The 18,207-nt window shown below is 35.4% G+C and overlaps 1 protein-coding gene across 2 annotated transcripts; it reads left to right on the top strand.

The window, feature by feature from the left end:
• Window positions 1–6,273: 6,273 nt before the first annotated feature.
• On the top strand, window positions 6,274–16,257 carry Vha26 (V-type proton ATPase subunit Vha26). 2 transcript variants are annotated; one of them, XM_073985087.1, is made up of 6 exons: window positions 6,276–6,396; window positions 6,494–6,602; window positions 7,737–7,949; window positions 8,026–8,355; window positions 13,767–13,870; window positions 16,115–16,257. In XM_073985087.1, the coding sequence occupies exons 2-6, from the start codon at window positions 6,570–6,572 to the stop codon at window positions 16,122–16,124; spliced, it is 690 nt and encodes a 229-aa protein (XP_073841188.1). In that variant the 5' UTR covers window positions 6,276–6,396; window positions 6,494–6,569; the 3' UTR covers window positions 16,125–16,257. The 2 variants fall into 2 exon arrangements, with proteins under 2 accessions (XP_073841192.1, XP_073841188.1); XM_073985091.1 differs by lacking the exon at window positions 16,115–16,257 and having other exon boundaries at window positions 6,274–6,396; window positions 13,767–15,895.
• Window positions 16,258–18,207: the final 1,950 nt, after the last annotated feature.

Here is an 18,207-nt window from a genome sequence, read left to right on the forward strand (position 1 = left end):
GAAAACTCATCTGAAATCCATTGGATTTCATTTGACGTTTAACCAATGGAATTGACAGTTGAAATCGAGTGGATTTCGTAAATGTAAACCTAGCATTAGAGAAGTTTAGAATTTTGATCAATTTCATATTTCATTCCATAAGTCCCAATTTACATTGGGCGAGTTTACTTGCGGCAATTGTCATTTTGTAGGAGAGAGAGGTGAGGCATATGGTAACCCTTTGCCTCTCATCACCCTCTCTCACCTACAAACTGACAATCGTTGAAAAACACAAGAAACGAGGTTTTTAAATAAATCAAAAATATATACATTACCGACGTATACGGGTTCTGGCTATACCCGGTAGTTTCTACAAACAATGGAACAGGTTTTCATCGACGTGTCATCCGCACCCCGCAATATGTCCTTTGTACAAGGTGGAAACCAATCAAAACGGAAAAGACTTGACGTTACACCAACGAAAGAAGTCGACATATCATCATTAAAATATGATCCTAATAATCAGAATCGCTTTGCTCCGCTTGCTGGAATTGACGTTCAAAATGCTGAAAAGCCTACATATCCCCGACAAAGGAAAGCTGTCACAAAAAATGCTCCTGCAACGACAAACAATCAAACAAAGCAAACGAAGCAATCATGGTGTCCGCCAATAATGCTTTATGATGTAAACATAAAACATATGGTGGAACAACTTGAAGCGAAGAATCCCAAAATTGAGTACCAAATTAGAAATGTTAATAGAAGAAAAAGTAAACTGTATTTCACTGATGCTTCCCTCCAGACGGAGATGATAAACTTGCTCCGAGAAAAGTCAGTCAAAGCACACACTTTCACTCCCAAAGAACTGAAGCAAGTGTCACTTGTTTTAAGAGGGTTTTATCTAAATATCGATCCCAACTTGGTTAAAGCGGCATTAAAGGACATCGTACCAGATGTAGTGTCAGAGGTTACAAAATACACTACTCCATTTTCAATTAAAAATAATTATGACACTGGGCTTTTATTAGTATCTCTACGACCTGGCAAATCCTTAAAAGATGTTTCACATATTCGTATGATCCTTAAACAGCCAATAACATGGGAAAGACCCAATAAAAAGCAAAGAGAAATTCAGTGCCACCGGTGCCAACGCTGGGGGCACATATCAAAGAACTGTGGCTCTGAATTTAAGTGTGTTAAATGTAACGATAAACATCTCCCAGGTGAATGTTCTAAGTCCAAAACGGATGGTTTCCAACCGTCTTGTGTAAACTGTGCTGAAACTGGCCACCCAGCTAGTTGGAGAGGTTGCCCTGAGCTTAAAAAATTTATTGCAGCCCGAAGAGAACGCATCCTCAAGGCCAGAAAAGAAAGAGAAGCAGCTAGTGACAATGTAAGGCGTGTTTTATCATCATCCCTACGATCGCCAAACAAGAGCTTCGCCAGTTTATTTCGCTCACAACCAACACAAGAAAATAAACCTTCTATTGTGGATGAATTTATGAAATTAGCACAACAGTTTCTTGAACCGCAAGAGCTGTCGCTAGAGGAAGAAATTAAAATATTTCTTCAAAATTTCAAAACGATGTCAAAGGATGACGCCAAAGATGAGTTTTTACGTCTTTTAAAAAAAGTGAACAGTACTTATGGTCCATAAACCCATAAACTTTATGACCTTCAATGTGCAGTCTTTAATCGACATAAGTCGCCAAATTGAACTTCGACAAATCCTAACAAGCAACCAAATTGATATTGCATTTGTCCAAGAATGTCATCTTGGCAAAAGAAAAGTTGAAATTAAGGGTTATAATTTCCTTTACGATTATTCCCCCCTTGGTGTGGCAATTATTACAAAAGACTCTCTTCAATACAAACGCATTGAATTGGAAGAAGTTGAGTTTCCAAACTTATTTATTGAAATTAAATCAATGTACAACAACATGCCCAAAACATATATCATTGGCTCGGTGTACATACCAAGCAATTTTTCTGCAAACACACTTACCAACAGCCTAAATAAATTTCTTCAGGCGTCATCAGCATTCGATGGATTCATCGTGGGTGGAGATCTAAATGCCAAGAGCACAACATGGGGTGATACTCTGAATAACTGCAATGGTAACGTGCTGCACAAGTGGCTACTAGACAACTCTATGGATGTCATCCGAATATGCGACGAAGCCCCCTAATTTCCAAGAGGGTCATCTTTTCTGGACCATTTCCTCCTGAGTGATAATATCGTAGACAGAGCCTCCCCTAACTTCTCAATTTCCAGTCTACCAACTTTTTCAGATCACTACCCATTGAAGCTCGAGCTTCACTGTAATCACTCGAATTTTGTGGTGAGAAACCCAAATATGTATACGTCCTACAAAAATACCAACTGGTTTCATTTTCGTAGTGATATGGAAATGGCTACAAACCGCATAATGCCCCCAGTTGACAGAAACCTCACAGACAGCGAAGTTGATAGCTATATCAGTCAGTTTAATTCAATGTTCTCTTCCGTCCATGAAAGACACTCCGAAAGGCTCGAAATGGGTAATAACAAAAACCTACCTCTCCCTGAGCACTTAAAAAAACTATTCAAAACCAAAAGTCAATGGCAAAAGGAATTGAAAAAGATTTACCATCGCTCGGGAAACCGTCTTAGCAGTGAGTACAATATACTTTATAAACAAATACAACTATTGAAAACCATAATAAAAGAAGCCGTAAACATTGAAAATGCAAGGCATTTCAGAAATAAGTTGGAAAATATTCAACCTGGTCCATCTGCATTCCAAAAGGTTTTCCAAATTGTTGGAAAAAGCAAGTCCGCATTTTGTCACAAAATCCGCTACAATAACACCGTTAATAGCAACCCCTCAGAGATGTGCGAAATCTTCAAAGAGCACTATGATGCAGTTTTCCGTCCGGTAACAATAGAATACCCGGTTTCAGATCTGGAACTAAAGGTCACATCCTGTATTAATTCAGTGCCTGAGCACATTTATACTTTTAATAATAATTTTGCCTCACTAAACAACCCAGACGCATATCACTTTATAGACACTAAAAAGTTAAAAGTCTTAATTAGCTCCATCAACGCCAAAAAATCCAGCGGATTTGATAATATTTCAAATTTTATTTTAAAGAAGTTACCAGATGTTACTTTGAAATTTCTAACAATCATATTCAATAACTGCATAAACAATGGCTACTTTCCTAAATCCTGGAAAGTAGCAAAGATAATCCCCATTAAGAAGAAGCCCGATAGCCTAGCTCCCGAAGATTTTCGGCCTATATCTCTTCTCTCTAATATTGGCAAGTTATTAGAGCACACAATAAAACAGAAACTGGAGAACGAGTTTATTATAGATCCGATCCCAGAATTCCAATTTGGTTTTAAGAAAAACCATTCGACTCAACATGCGTTATTGAAATTTCAGAGCGACATAACTAATAATCTAAGAACGCAAAACTGCACAGTGGCCATATCCTTGGACATCAAAAAAGCCTTTGATTCGACTTGTCACAAAGGAATAATGTACAAACTAATCAACCTTGGTGTCGATCCCTTCCTGGTAAAGACGCTTCATAGTTACTTCTCAGAGAGGAAATTTGGTGTTCAAATAGGGAATACAACATCGTCCTCTGGGTCAATACTCAGTGGAGTCCCACAAGGAAGCATATTGGCCCCCCTACTCTTCAACATTTTCCTTCACGATTTCCCCCACTTATCTGAAAATTCGAAGGCCTTACTCTATGCAGATGATTGCCTCGTATATGCCCACAATGTGTCGCCAATACAAGCTTTAAATTTTGCTTCTTATCATCTCGGGCAAATAAGTGTTTTTTACAAAACTTGGGGTATTAAAATAAACGCCACAAAATCGCAAGCTATCTGTATCCGGAATGCTTCCGGAAAATGTCCCAGATTTGTGGTTCCCCAGAGCAAAATTCTGGAACTATCTCTTGATGGAATAAATATTCCCTTTTCATCGGAAATAAAATACCTCGGAGTCAATTTCAACACATTGATGAAATTCAATAACTACGCAAGGTCTCGCCTGGAAAAGGGTAAAAGATTGCTGGGAATGTTTTCATATCTGCTTAATAACAAGTACTTATCATCAAACACGAAGCTCCTTTTATATAAAGCCGTCATCAGACCTGTACTAATCTATGGATTCCCAACTTGGTTCACCATCAGTCCCACCATTGCCAATGATCTAGAAGTTCTTGAGAGAAAGGTGCTGAGAAAATGTGTTAACAAAAATTTCCAAACTCATACAAGAAGGTTTTCAAACTCATTCATTTATGAAAAAGCAAAAGTGCAACCCTTATGTAAATATGCTTTGAATCTCCAACTCAATTTTATAGGAAAGCTTGAAACGCACGAAAACAGTCTTCTGACAGACATCTTTGAAGCTGAACGCAGCCTATCCTGGACGGATGTTAATTACATGTCTCCTGTGGGCATTTTAAACGAAGCAATTGACAACAGCCTGAATACTAGCAGCATACAAAACTTCTACTCCAGAGCCGCCCCGAATAGCCACAGGGGCTAAAATGAAAAAGTAACATATTTAATGATCCACCAATAGCACCATCATGTATATCATATGTATGTATGCGAATTGGTGACTCACTTATAATTACCATAGACTAATGAAGGTGTAGACGAAGAATTGTTCTCAGCATGTTACTTAGTATGCTCTGTAATAGTTCGATGGCGTTAGTGGTATTTTTTTTTAACATTGAGCTACTAAACGACATATTTGAGTGAAAACCATATCATATCGAGAACATATTGAGTGGAAGGGCAACATCTATAAAAAATAAACACATTAAAATTCTCTATCTATAGATTATTTTGTCTATGGAGCTACTACACGACATATTTGAGTGACAACTTCAGGATATCGAGAGCATATTTAATGGAAGGGCGCCATCTACAACAAACAAGCACACTACAACTTTCTCTGTCTATACGATTAATTAGTCTATGATATTTACATGTATTCTCTGTTAGATATTCGATTTAACAGTTTGTTTTATTATTGGTTTTTTTTATTGTTATGTTTTTTTTGTTATTTATATTTTGTTATTATGACAGAATCCCACTCTGTCCGCAATTGTCATTGAGGCCCCGAGCAACCCTCATGTATGTATTTATACACCGATGTATACCTAAATTGTATTACACTCTCTATTGCTTGTTAGCATATTGCTTATTTTTCTTTTACCGTGTATTAGAGCAAATCAAAATAGTTCTAAACATACGCATTCTATCAAATTTGTAAACATAACCATGTCATCTGAAAAAGAAGATGCTCAATAAAATAAACTTAAACTGACAATTGCCGCAAGTAAACTCGCCTAATGTAAATTGGGACTAATAGTACGTTTATATATAACCGGATTTAACAAACCCACTGGGTTTTAAATGTCAATTCCATTACATATACGTCAAACAAATCCTCATAAAGAAGGTTAACCCTGCAAAAGGCCATAATATAAACATGGCCTAAATTCAATCATAATTTGATTGTAAAACTGACCAAATTAACATACACCATTTAGGAATGGGTTCATTAGGCAGATTTAGTGTGTGATATGGATTTATTTGCTAAATCTGGATTTATTTGCTAAATCCGGCCATAATCACCCAGAAATAATTAATTAAAATTGATGTTTTAAGTTTGGATATCTTTTCAGAGAACCGCAAAAGTGTCTACAACGGTGATAGGAAAAATTCATTTTTTCACAGACAGTAGGGGTAACAAATTTGTGTAAAAATAAAGCTCTGTTCCAGAACTACAAAGTTTTTAAAAATTTTACCACTTCTACACATTTTGCGTTCCCGTACACAAAATTTATATGAAAATCGTTTACGACTTTTACAACTTTTACGAGTTTTACCACTTTATAAAGTACGGGAACAGGCCATAAGTTAAATGATAATTGAAATGTGTTGAAAACAAACGAACATGAACAATAACAAAATATGACAGTGGAAAACAAAAAGAAATAGATTATTCACATTCATAATTTTACAACTGTTGTCGGGACGCCTACGTCACACAGGAAGGTTTTGGGTTTTTGACAATCAATACATGAACTCAATTGTCTTAACATGTGTAAACGCGGTAACGAAATACCTGAAATTATTAAAAAATTACACCCGATGATTTGCCCTGTGGCCACGTCGCTTAATGTACTCAGTGTTGCACTCTCATTAGCATTTCATACAGAGTTGTATTTCTCGTCATGAACACAGCCAATATGTCAAAATTACCCTAAAAATTTCCCTTTCACATGATGGGATATTTACAACTACCAATCACTTGACTTGAAAGTTAAAAGTCAGAAATTTTTTGTACAAGACCAACGTAACTCGCTTGTGCACAACCACCACATACTTTTCTCCAAGTGAATATCTGAAAATTTTAGTGCAAATACAATAATTAAAATTACACCAATTAAACAATAACGACAAGAAAACTAATAAATATTATTAATGTTTTAGGAAAGCGTGTGTGACTGATTTTTCCACCCAAGATTTTCTTCTAGTTGCAAGTGAAAAAACAGAACAAATCTGCAAAATGGCTTTAAGCGATGCTGATGTTCAAAAACAGGTAAATAAGAAAAGTACACAAGAACAAGGATTTTTGGATACAAAGAAAAGAACAATTGCTACTCCCTGCGGAGAATATGTTGATAAAGAAAAAGTGTCAATGACAAAAAATTATCAATGAAAAAAATTGTAAAAGAAGTTAAGCTTTTTGACACATCAAGATGGCGTAAAACAACCAACCAGCCAAGTCATGGGATATGTCTGTCATGTGAATTTTTGTTGTCATTTATTAATCAAACAACGACGAAATGCAGTTTACAAATTTGTAACATTTCCCTTATGACAAGTTGCCTTGTAGTGGAATTTATATCCCTTGTCCCAAACTTAAATTCTTATTGGGAGTTTTTACATGTTTTTGTATGCTATTTTGTTTTGCAGAGCAAAGAAAAAAAATATATCCCAAAACGACTGCAAATGAACGAAAAAACGAAACATTTAACAGAAGTCATGTGATCAAAATGTAGATTTTCTTCCTATGAGAGAGAATGAAACAGCAATAGTCTGCCATTGAGTTTTAACAGACACTGTTATCAGCAGTAACAGTAATGTATGCGTTTGTTTCTTTTATTTGAGAGAGTGGAATGTTGTTGTTATCTTTGGGGGGAGGTGTTGGGGGGAAATATTTATAGAGGATTTTTTCTATAGAATTTTATTAATGAAGAAAAAAAACTTAAGTAAATGTAAATCTTTAATGCTAAAATATGTCAACACAAATTGTCTTCTTTTGGGGTTTGCAATTTGTTATATAAGACAAACAGAAATATGTAAGAAAGTAGACATCACTGTGGAGAAAATGTTAAAGGAGATGTAGCCTTCAAAACCGGCCTAAGTTTATCTGGACAAACAAATGTCATGACATAAATTAATTCCAATAGAGGAACATCTCTTCTTCATCTTTTGTGCTACTGAGTTATTTTTACCTTGCAACAGCATCTAAAACTTCATTTTTAGAAATGTATACGGCACGAATCATAGAATATTTATTGATATATTGTTTTGTTATCACAAACATCATGAGGTGAGAACAACAAAACTTTTCTTTGAGTATCCAAAATATTTCCAAGTTTTACTTTTCACATAAAATTGATCAAACATTTTAATGCTTTTTTGTTAACCATATCTTCTATTATTATAGATCAAGCACATGATGGCTTTCATCGAACAAGAAGCCAATGAAAAGGCTGAAGAAATCGATGCTAAAGCCGAAGAAGAATTCAACATTGAAAAGGGACGTTTGGTACAACAACAACGTCTCAAGATTATGGAATACTATGAAAAGAAGGAGAAGCAAGTTGAATTACAAAAGAAAATTCAATCCTCAAATATGCTTAATCAAGCTCGTTTGAAGGTATGTTATTTCTTATTCTTCTTTTGCTCATAGCTATAATAATAAACCTTTTATCTATCTCTGATCTTTAAAAAAGGTTCTCAAAGTCCGTGAAGATCATGTTGCTAGTGTCTTGGAGGATGCCCGCCGTCGTTTGGGTGAAGTTACCAAAAATCCAGCTGAATACAAAGTTGTTTTGGAAAAGTTGATTTTGCAAGCCTTGTTCCAAACCATGGAACCCACAGTCATTTTGCGTTGCCGCCAAGCTGATGTTGGTCTTGTCAACGAAGTTCTACCAGCCGCCGTTGAAGAATACAAAAAGGAAATGAAAAATCAAGGTGTTAGTGTTGATGTTGATACTGATAACTATTTGCCTGCCGATGCCTGCGGTGGTGTTGAATTGATTGCCCTAAATGGTCGTGTCAAGGTGAGTATCTAATTTATCAAGAAAAAAAAAAAACAAATGGTGTTAATTGATGGATTGTTTCTCTACGACGAATCGAATTCAAACTCGTTCGAATTACTACCAAACTCCTGTTGTTGTAGGAAATGTTAGTTTGATTGAAAATAAAAACAATTAAAATATGTTTAAAAAACTGAAGTTTTGTAGTAGTTCGAACGAATTTGTATTCGAATCGTCTTAGTGAAACAGGCCATTCATTTTTTTTTGTGCTGAACTATTTGGCAATATTTCGTCCGAGGGTCATCAATTTATGAAAAACTTAAAATGTAAACGAACATATTTTCGTCGGGCCTAATTTTACTCAGCCCTATCTAGAGATAGAAGAATATTGCAGTTTCAACCATTGTCCAACCCTCCTTTGATGTTGTTGATTAGATCAGCATGGCTCTTTTCGCTTCTGTCTGAATTAGTTGCTTCTGTGTATATTGCAAGACCGTCTAGGGGAATTATGTTTACCCCATAATGAATGAAGAACTCCACTATGTAAGTGATCCAAATCTTGAAATCTATCGGAAATCGGGGATAAAAATTGACTCAAATTATTGCTTTCTTCTCAATTACCTCTCAATTAGCAGAAAAAGATAAGAACCACAGTTTCATACAACCAATGTTTGACTTTTGGTCGATGTCCCCAATTTAAACCAATGGAACTCATACAAGAGTTGATCGTCCTTAGATCTTTATTTCTTCGCGCCAAGTTGTCCTTTTGTAAATCATGCGATGGTCAAGTATCACATTATTGTATCTAGATTCCAAAGAAAGTTCTTCTGCCTCCCCATCCAATGTTTTCTAATGTACTGTAAGATTAACCCAGCTAAAGCCACTGGTCGTTTAAACGCCACAAAAAAATTGTTGCAAAAATTGACGTAAAACTCTGGTTTTTTCGAATATTTTTGTGGGGTTTTTTGCATTTTGTTATAGTTTTATCTTTTATCTGACATTTCACTCTTATAAAGATTCATTTGACGTACCCATTTCCACACAATTGGCCTAAAACCCAAGATATTCAAAAAAATTGACTTTTTTGTAATTTTCGACTTTTTATGAAAAATTTAAATTTGCGATAAAAATTTAATCATAAATGTTAGAATCGGGGACTGAAGCAATATAGTATTCTTTTAAAAAATGCTTAAAAAGTCTCAAAAATATAATTTTAAGTTTTTTTTTTTTTTTTTGCAAAAAAAATTCTCGGCGCTAAGTGGGTTAACATGTTTCTCACGGTAACAGCCGAGCAAGTACTGCAAGGAAAGCAAGCCATTGTGTTGCTGTACTGGAAGAATCTTTGTCTCATCATGCAGATGGTCCACTGAAGACTTGAGGAGGCACCCTGTTGCTGTTCTCAGGTCGGCATTCCATCGCGTTGTACTTATACTCGCGGACCTTACTGGCGCCGCATTGCTTACCATAGACCGACCTATCGCGTTATATGTGGTCAACAAGTTTTCTTTATCTGCGCCCCAAGTGCTGCCGGGGCTTGAGGACTTTGTTCCTACATCTTAGCTTTTCTCAGATAGCTGTGGCATGCACGCACGTCATGAACATGCTATCGAATTTGACCCCTAGAATTTTGGGGTAGTTTATGGTCGGTTTTCTTCTACCATCGACCATGACATTCAACTCTGTTCTCACCACTGCCGTCCATGTGGTGAACAGAGTGGCCGTAGATTTTGTTTCGAATATTTACATATTTTTCGCGAGGAACTCAGTCAGTCACAAATTGACATCAGGTACCTGAAGCCAAGATGTTACGATCTAAATGTCGTCTGAGGTGCGGAAAGTAGGAGAGGTAGAGGTTAAACAGTTCCGGAGATATCACCCCACCTTTGGAAACTCCCTGTTTCACATTACAGGGCTTGTACTTCTAGTTCCTGAATTCCATGTACGACTGGTGTCCAAACATATAATTGATTCCGGAGGGTTGTCTGCTCGATGTCATCAAACAGCGTGGAGTACTTGACCGTATCAAAGTCAAGCGTCACCATCACTGTTCTATCACACGACTTGCTCTGGTTGAGTCCTCGACTATCATGCTGATGATCGGCAAGTGGATAGCTATAGCCGACTTCCGTATTGTCAGTTGCTTCGTATTCGTGCATGAAACTAGAGATTCTTAAATCGATTTCTCCACTACTGCAATTTCATAAAATGACTCTAGTATGGAACTCGATTTAAGAACCCCTAGTTTCATGCACGAATACAAAGCAACTGATAATACGGAAGTCGGCCTATTTCTTACGTTGGGGAGGACTAAAGCGGTAATGGTCTTTGATACGGGCGACAAAAGCGAAATCGGTCTTTATGATTAACCTTTGCTTGGCATCCTTGCCTGGCTTCGGTAGCGGGATCACCCTGCCCATTTTACAGACTTCGAAACTATTGTGGTTAGAGATTCATCAGTACCCAACGCTTTGAATAATGTAGCGTTCCTGATCGCAACATCTTCCATTGTAAACTGTAGTGGTTCATACTCGGCAGGAAGAGATCTGATGCGACGTAGTACTCTTCTCTTCGAGCTGTCACTCCCGGGGTGCTCTATAAACTGTCGATTGAAATAACTTGCGCACCACTGCGGGTCAGTCAGCGTAGCGTCGCCAAACGTGACTGAGGTCCGTCCTATCTTCCTTCTTTCCAGGGTTCCAAAGTGACTTAGCCGTTGTCCATAATTTACTTATAGTTGATCCAATGTTGCAACTCTTCTGATGATTTAACCACTTGTTCCGCTTATGCTCGCAGACCAACCTGTTAACTTCCAGTGTCAGATCCCTGGCTCTGGGATCACTGGGATTGGCTTTAGGGAGCTCATCACCTTCGTTTGCTAATTCCGTCGCCTCTGCTGGGAAATTTATTCTAACTTCGGGTATTCGACCACCTGGTATATGGCGAGTGGCTGCAGCATGATGTCTCGGAACGTCCTTTCCGCTACCCGAACATCAGAAGGATTGGGCAGATCTCTGAAGCGGTGATTAGTGAACTCTCTGATACTCGACCAATCAGCTTTCCCAGGATTGACCAATGTGCGGCGTTCAGAGATGATACCGGATTGATCCAGAACCACACAATACCCGTGTTCCGGCCAGCGGCTGCCACCTCAATCTACACATGTTTGTATTTGTACACATCTTCTTCGGTTAATTTAGCCATTGGAGTCTCTTCTTTGATTAAATCATGAGGGGTTCCTTTTTCGATATTTCCCTAAAGGACTATCCTCCTTATCCGCAAGAGTTAGTCAGCTGATCCACGACTGAAGTCCCTTATCCCTTAGACTGAATGTCATCGGTCTTGGTTAAATCACGTTACGTTGCAAGATGTAAGATTGTTGTAAGATTGGGTTACATACTGAGGTCCACCATATAAAACAAACAAAACTTTCAATGGTGACGTATGATTACCGATAATGTGTGTACGCAGTGAAATCTATGTCTGATAAGAAGGTGATAGTATCTACATCCTTTCTACCCAGTACTTGGTGTCTTCTTGTGTGCAGTATGGGACGCTTTGGAAATAAAATACTCGACCGTTTCCATGTCTTCTACATCTCCACATAATATACAGTAGTCGACTGTCCCACTGTCTAAACCTACAGATCTTTCCTAACTTATTGAGTGAGAAACGGGAAATGGAACGCAAACGAACATATTTGAGTTGCTATAACAACTACAGATTCATCAATTGGTAAATCGAGTTAGAATCAGCCGACCTAGTTCATATGCTAATTCGTATCCCATTATATTACTATGTCCAGGAACCCAGCTAATTGATAAGGATATGAGGTACAATATTTTAAATCCGTTCAATAGCAAATGGTAACAAAGTTTACCAAAATTTGTTTATAGACATATCTTTCTTTGGTGGCGTATAATTAACGATAATGCGTATACCTCTATGTGGTTTTAAAGAATCATAATCAAAAGCCCAAGCACACAAAAGTTCGAAAATGTTCGGAAAATTTGTGCTCACGATAACTCTTGAAGGGAGTAACCGATTTGGTCCATACTTTGCCCATCGTAAAATGTGTACCAGACTTAGATATCGTTTCAATATAGACTCAATCGGCCCACTCCTTCGGGAACCTCCCACACAAAATTTCGGAAAAGTTCAGTTTAGGGCCATCTCTCGAATTGCTTTGATTTTTGTTTTAGCAACTTGTATTCACTGTCTCCATACGACGGTACAAGTTTCATTAGGAAAATTTGTGCTCACGATAACTCTTGAAGGGAGTAACCGATTTGGTCCATACTTTGCCCATCGTAAAATGTGTACCAGACTTAGATATCGTTTCAATATAGACTCAATCGGCCCACTCCTTCGGGAACCTCCCACACAAAATTTCGGAAAAGTTCAGTTTAGGGCCATCTCTCGAATTGCTTTGATTTTTGTTTTATCAACTTGTATTCACTGCCCTCCCTACGGCGGTACAAGTTTCATTAGGGGCAAGTCCATACTTCCTGAGAAAATAGCATGAAAGTTGCGAAAAACCCCTATGACACCGTGTGAGGTGGTTGGAGCGCAAGATAACTCTAGAATTGATCTGCCGATTCGGTCCAACATTTAGCCTTAGTAATATTTTGTCCAAACGTAGGTTAAGTTCGAAGATAAGCCATATCGGTGCACTCCTTCAGGTACCTCCCCCACAAAAGTTCAAAAATGTACGGAAAATTTGTTCGTGTGGTAACTTTTGAAGGGAGTGACCGAATTGGTCCATACTTTACACATCCTAATATGTCTTCCTGATATAGATCAGGTTCAAATATGGACTATGTTTGTCAACTCCATCCGGTACCTCCCACACAAAATTTCGGATAAGTTCACTTTAAGACCTGATATCGAATCACTTTTAATTTTCTTGAAGCAACTTGCATTCGCTGCCTCAATTACTATGGTAAACGTTTTTTCAGGGGCAAGTCCATACTTCTTGAGCAAACATCCCGAAGGGTGTAAAAACTCACTTCGGCACCATAAGTAGTGACTGGAGATCCACTTCCATAATGGTAAATGTAGATCCATTCCTTTTAGTATCTCCTCCGAAAAACTTTTTATCTCTAATCCTAATGAACATTTTTGTCGGTTCAAATTCCCAAAATTTTTAAAAACCCTTAAATACATAAATTTTTTGGAAAAAAATGTTTCAATATATACAGGCTGAGGGTATACCTCTGTCGGCAAAGCCGACTGATACTTTTTTACTTGTTCTTACTTCTTTTCCATAGAACCTGTGTCCTTCGTAAAATACTGCTGTGCAGCCTTAAATGGCCATGGGAGCTTGCCTTTTAGATCCTAATAGTTTCCTTCTTGTCCTTTTTATCTCTATTCTCTCCACCTGCCTATTTCAATATATAATTTATTTTTTTAATTCCATTTTTATCATCTGCTTTCAGGTCCCCAACACATTGGAATCCCGCTTGGAATTGATTTCACAACAATTGGTACCCGAAATACGTAACGCCCTGTTCGGACGTAACGTTAACCGTAAATTTGCCGATTAAGTATCTTTCAATAATTTTTTATTTTTCGCTTACACCCCTCCCTTCTTCTTGTGTGCATAAATTTAATTTAGCTTACAACAATAATAATAATAATAAAACGAAACAAAAAATGTTATTATAACAGCAACAACAGCAGCAGCAACAAACATAAAAAACGCAAAAGAAAAATAGTAACAGAAATGCAATGCCGTTCAATTGTTCCGTTTTACCAGCCACACCCGTTGTCAAAATGCAATACCTTAATAATATATTTTATTGGGTATTTGTGTTTGCAAAATAAGCCATATTTTGTTTTGTTTAATAACTAACCTGCATGATGAGCGAACGCATGAAAGCAATAACAGCGGCCATAACTAAAGAGCATCATCTATGGTTTTACCACAAAAAATAACTCATGAAATAACGATATTATTAAACATACATACATACACACGGGATATACAATACTTAACTAACCATAAAAACAAACAAAGAAAACAAATACGAATACTAATTGAAAGACATTACATATTGCAAACTTTTAAGGGATAACCTCTAAAACCAAACATAGAAGAAAGCAAACAAAATAATTATGAAGAATGTTTTGTTGTTCAAAAAAATATTTAAATATTACAAAATAATAATAATTAATAACACAAAAATAGTTTAAAGTAAAAAATCAGTTATACATATATTTAAACATATTTACGTATACTATTATTATGATGATCTATTACTACCTTACAATTGATATACAATTGAAAAGAAAAAAACAAAACTTAATCATATACAAAGAAAAAAAAAACAAACATACATTCCTCCTGTACAAAACAACAAAAGTTAAGTTTATTGTAAAGTTGTACTTTTTCCCTAAAAAACTTACATTTCTCCACTTACTAATTATGTCGTTGACTATTTTTAAGTTATTTTCTTTTATTTTGTTTTGTCTTTCTTTGAAAAGCTGTGACCATCACCACCAACAAATTATTTGCCAAAAGCCGTTGTAACTTTTAAAACTGCCAGTAACAGAACCCCCAAAAAACCCAAACAAATTATGGGGAAAAACAAACATCTTCTGTCTTCTCATGGCATCCAAACATCCATGCATGCATCTTTTGTTTTTTAGTATTTTTAGATTTCTTATATTAAAAACTTTCCAATAACAGCATCCTTTATGTTTAGTTTAAAGAAATTTTGATTATTTCCCAAAAATCTTCAATAATTTCTCTAGACTTAATGTAAAGTATTGGAAGGATAATATGACAGATCTAAAAGAAAATTACATTCTCTTTTTAAAAAGGCTCTGTAAAATGTGTGTGTTGCCGGGAGCATAAATTATATATGAAAAATCATTTTCGTCTCTCTCTGTGAACATTCTTCTTCTCATAACTCCCCCCAAAATTAGATCAATCTGTCAATCAATCTCTCTCTATGTCGTTATCTTAGTTGTTGTTAGATGTGTGAAGTAGTAGTCGTCATGTTGTTATTCTCACTAAATTATTTTTAAGCGGGTTAATGTTCACATTTGTTTATCTTTTGGATTACTTAATTATCTAAATGTTTTAATTATTACAATTAAAAATATAAATATTATAGAAAAAATTAAAAAAAAATCGTGGGAAATTATTATTACTCTTTTATAAAACAAGGTTAAGAAAAACCAACTTGAAGACAGAAAAATGTTTTTCCCTTATTTTGTAAAGACACATAAAAAAGGCTTTTGTCAACAGCTTTCTTTTGTTTTATTTTTGCTCCTTATTTCTTTAAGAAAAAGTGCATCTTATGTTTTTATTTGCTTTTCTTTATCTGTTATTATTATTATTTTCGCATTGTTGCTGTTTGTATTGGACTTGTATTATTACCACCTACCTAACACCCGCCCCCTCAAAATGTTGTTTTTAAATTACATTTTAAAAAATAATATTATTATTAATGCGAATGTGTTATGTTTTACATCATTTCCTTTTTGTTTGTTCTCCACTTCTCTTGTTTTTAAGTATTAAAAAATAAAAGAAACTTTACCTAAAAAAAAAACAAAGAAATACAACTATGATTGTTTGTGCTTTTGGCGTTATATAAACAACCAGAATAATTATGAATACAAATAAACAAAGAATAATAATAAATACAAAAATCTACTAAAAAACCAACAAAAAACGTTAATCCTGGCTTTGATTTCATACGCAATTTCGCTCACTCCATTGGTGTAATTTTAAATATTAATTATTTAGTATTTATTTTCCTATTCTCTCTTGGCGCAGGCATTATTGATAAACTGTTTCCTACCTAGCTGAATGGTGAGATGACGTCAACAGAATTATTATAATATGGACATGTTGTTTCACTCCTTGGTCGAATGTCGTTGCTAAACCTTTATCTACCTCCACTACCATTTCAGCCTTGGTTTTGGAAAGTATTTTCGTTCGTCTGTCTTATTTGTTTTAAAAGAAGATGAAGAGACGTGGTAATCAAAAAAAAATTAATAATAATAATCAAAAATGTGTTCTCTCTGGTTGCCTAATTGAGTTTAATGAATGTAAAAATACCGGTAAAAGTTATTATTAGTTTTAAAATAAATAAATGATTTTTAAATACTCAATTTTTTATTTGATTTTCTTGTTTTTTTATACAGTTAGCCTTATATCTATCTTAGGTTATAGTACGGTTACACTAGAGTTTTTTGCCGGGTTAACCCACTTCGAGAGAATTTATTTGACGATTGCGCTATGAAATTGACATTTGAAACCCAAACCCACTGGGTTAATCCGGTTAAGTGTAACCGGGGTATTAGATTGTTTAAGCTACCGAAAAACCCACTACTCCACTCGGAAATTTTTGTTCCATTGGGTTTATCCTGAATAGTGCGTAGAAATAGAGTTCAAATAGAGAATGTAAAAATTAACATGTTTGCTGCGTAATAAAAGAGTCCTGGAATGAAAGGAAAATAATAGTTAAATGCGTTAAACAGGCCATCTCAGATCGTAAATGGCGCAACTTGTGAACCCTCGAAACTATAATTTGTGTTGCCATACCGTCATTTTATTTGCAAATAATTTCTCAATCAGCCCTATTCTGAATATTCCCATGGGAACTGTTTCCCATGGGAGCGAAATTTCCCATTCCCACGTTTTCCATATTCTAAACGACGTGGGAAGAGCAAACCATGGGAGCTGAAATTTCGAAATTCGAAATTAGTTACACCAAATTATTATAGCATACTTTTGGGAGCTGTAAATTTTGTTTTGTAATACAAAATGCCTATTTGCATTGAATTCGCGGTTTTTGAATTAGATTAGCAAAAGCACAACTCACTTAATTCAACAACCGTGCATTGATTTATGGATTTTTAAGTGAATGGAGTCAGCGATGAGTGATGTTGTTCTAATAAGGACATTTTCTTCAGCATTTTTTTAATTAGTAGGCAAAAATAATTTTTGTGTATAAAGTAATCGGAACTTTTAAGTTTGTAACGAATTTAAAAATTTAACGAGTATATCGCTAGTTTTACTTATTCCTAATGATCACTAGAACTCGTATTTTGCATATTAAAAAAAAATTCAAAAAAATAAATTCAGACATTTTTCTCAATTATTACATATTTTTGCGTGTTAACATATCGTCACCATTAATTTCCGAAGAGGTATCTCAAAAAAAAAAAAAAAATAAATAAATAAAAATAAATAAATAAAACACGTTTTTGATTGAATCTAAAACTAAAAGACGTGCCCTTGAAAAATTTCAAGCTTCTACGTTCAAAAATAACGATCCTATTCAAGAAAAGGCATTTCGGAAAATGGAATAGCATTGCAATAATTTGGCATATATGTATGTATGTACGTTTGTGTGATCGTTGTCGTGTCGTTGAGGAGACTAACACGTTTTCAATAGAACGTTAGTCGTCTGATTTAAAAAAACCCGAAGGTTATATTACGAAAATGAATAAAAGTTGTAAAGATTGTATATATTATGGTTATTTTCCAATATATTTTAATAATTATTGCCAAAAATTCTTTTGAAATTGATTTATTTTTACTTGCTGTGCTGCGTTAACAGAATCAACCATGACTCTTTTTCTCGTATTTCAATACATATGGTCTGTTCCAAAACTGCAAAAATCTACTAATTTTTACTACTTTTTCTTTTGTTCGATAACGTAAAGGAAAATTTTTTTATCGGTGTAAAACAGTTAGATTCTTGCAGGTTTTTGTATCATATAAGAATATGCAAAATCCGAAGTCTACTAATGACATATTTTACAGTACATTTTGTACGCTTTTATTAAGCAAACACATGCCGATTATAAATATTTGCAATAATTTTGTCGTGTAGATGTCTTAAAATATGAAATTTCATA

The sequence above is a fragment of the Musca autumnalis genome, unplaced genomic scaffold (assembly GCF_047663935.1).
Source record: "Musca autumnalis isolate F117 unplaced genomic scaffold, ASM4766393v1 scaffold_1, whole genome shotgun sequence".
Classification (NCBI taxonomy): Eukaryota; Metazoa; Arthropoda; class Insecta; order Diptera; family Muscidae; genus Musca; species Musca autumnalis.

What these genes read in the sequence shown, in the direction of transcription:
- Vha26 (XM_073985087.1), top strand. Translation starts at nt 6,570, where the DNA reads ATGGCTTTAAGCGATGCTGATGTTCAAAAACAG. An exon ending in ATGCTGATGTTCAAAAACAG is followed by an intron (nt 6,603 to 7,736) that starts GTAAATAAGAAA and finishes CTATTATTATAG; the next exon opens with ATCAAGCACATGATGGCTTT. An exon ending in CCCTAAATGGTCGTGTCAAG is followed by an intron (nt 8,356 to 13,766) that starts GTGAGTATCTAA and finishes ATCTGCTTTCAG; the next exon opens with GTCCCCAACACATTGGAATC.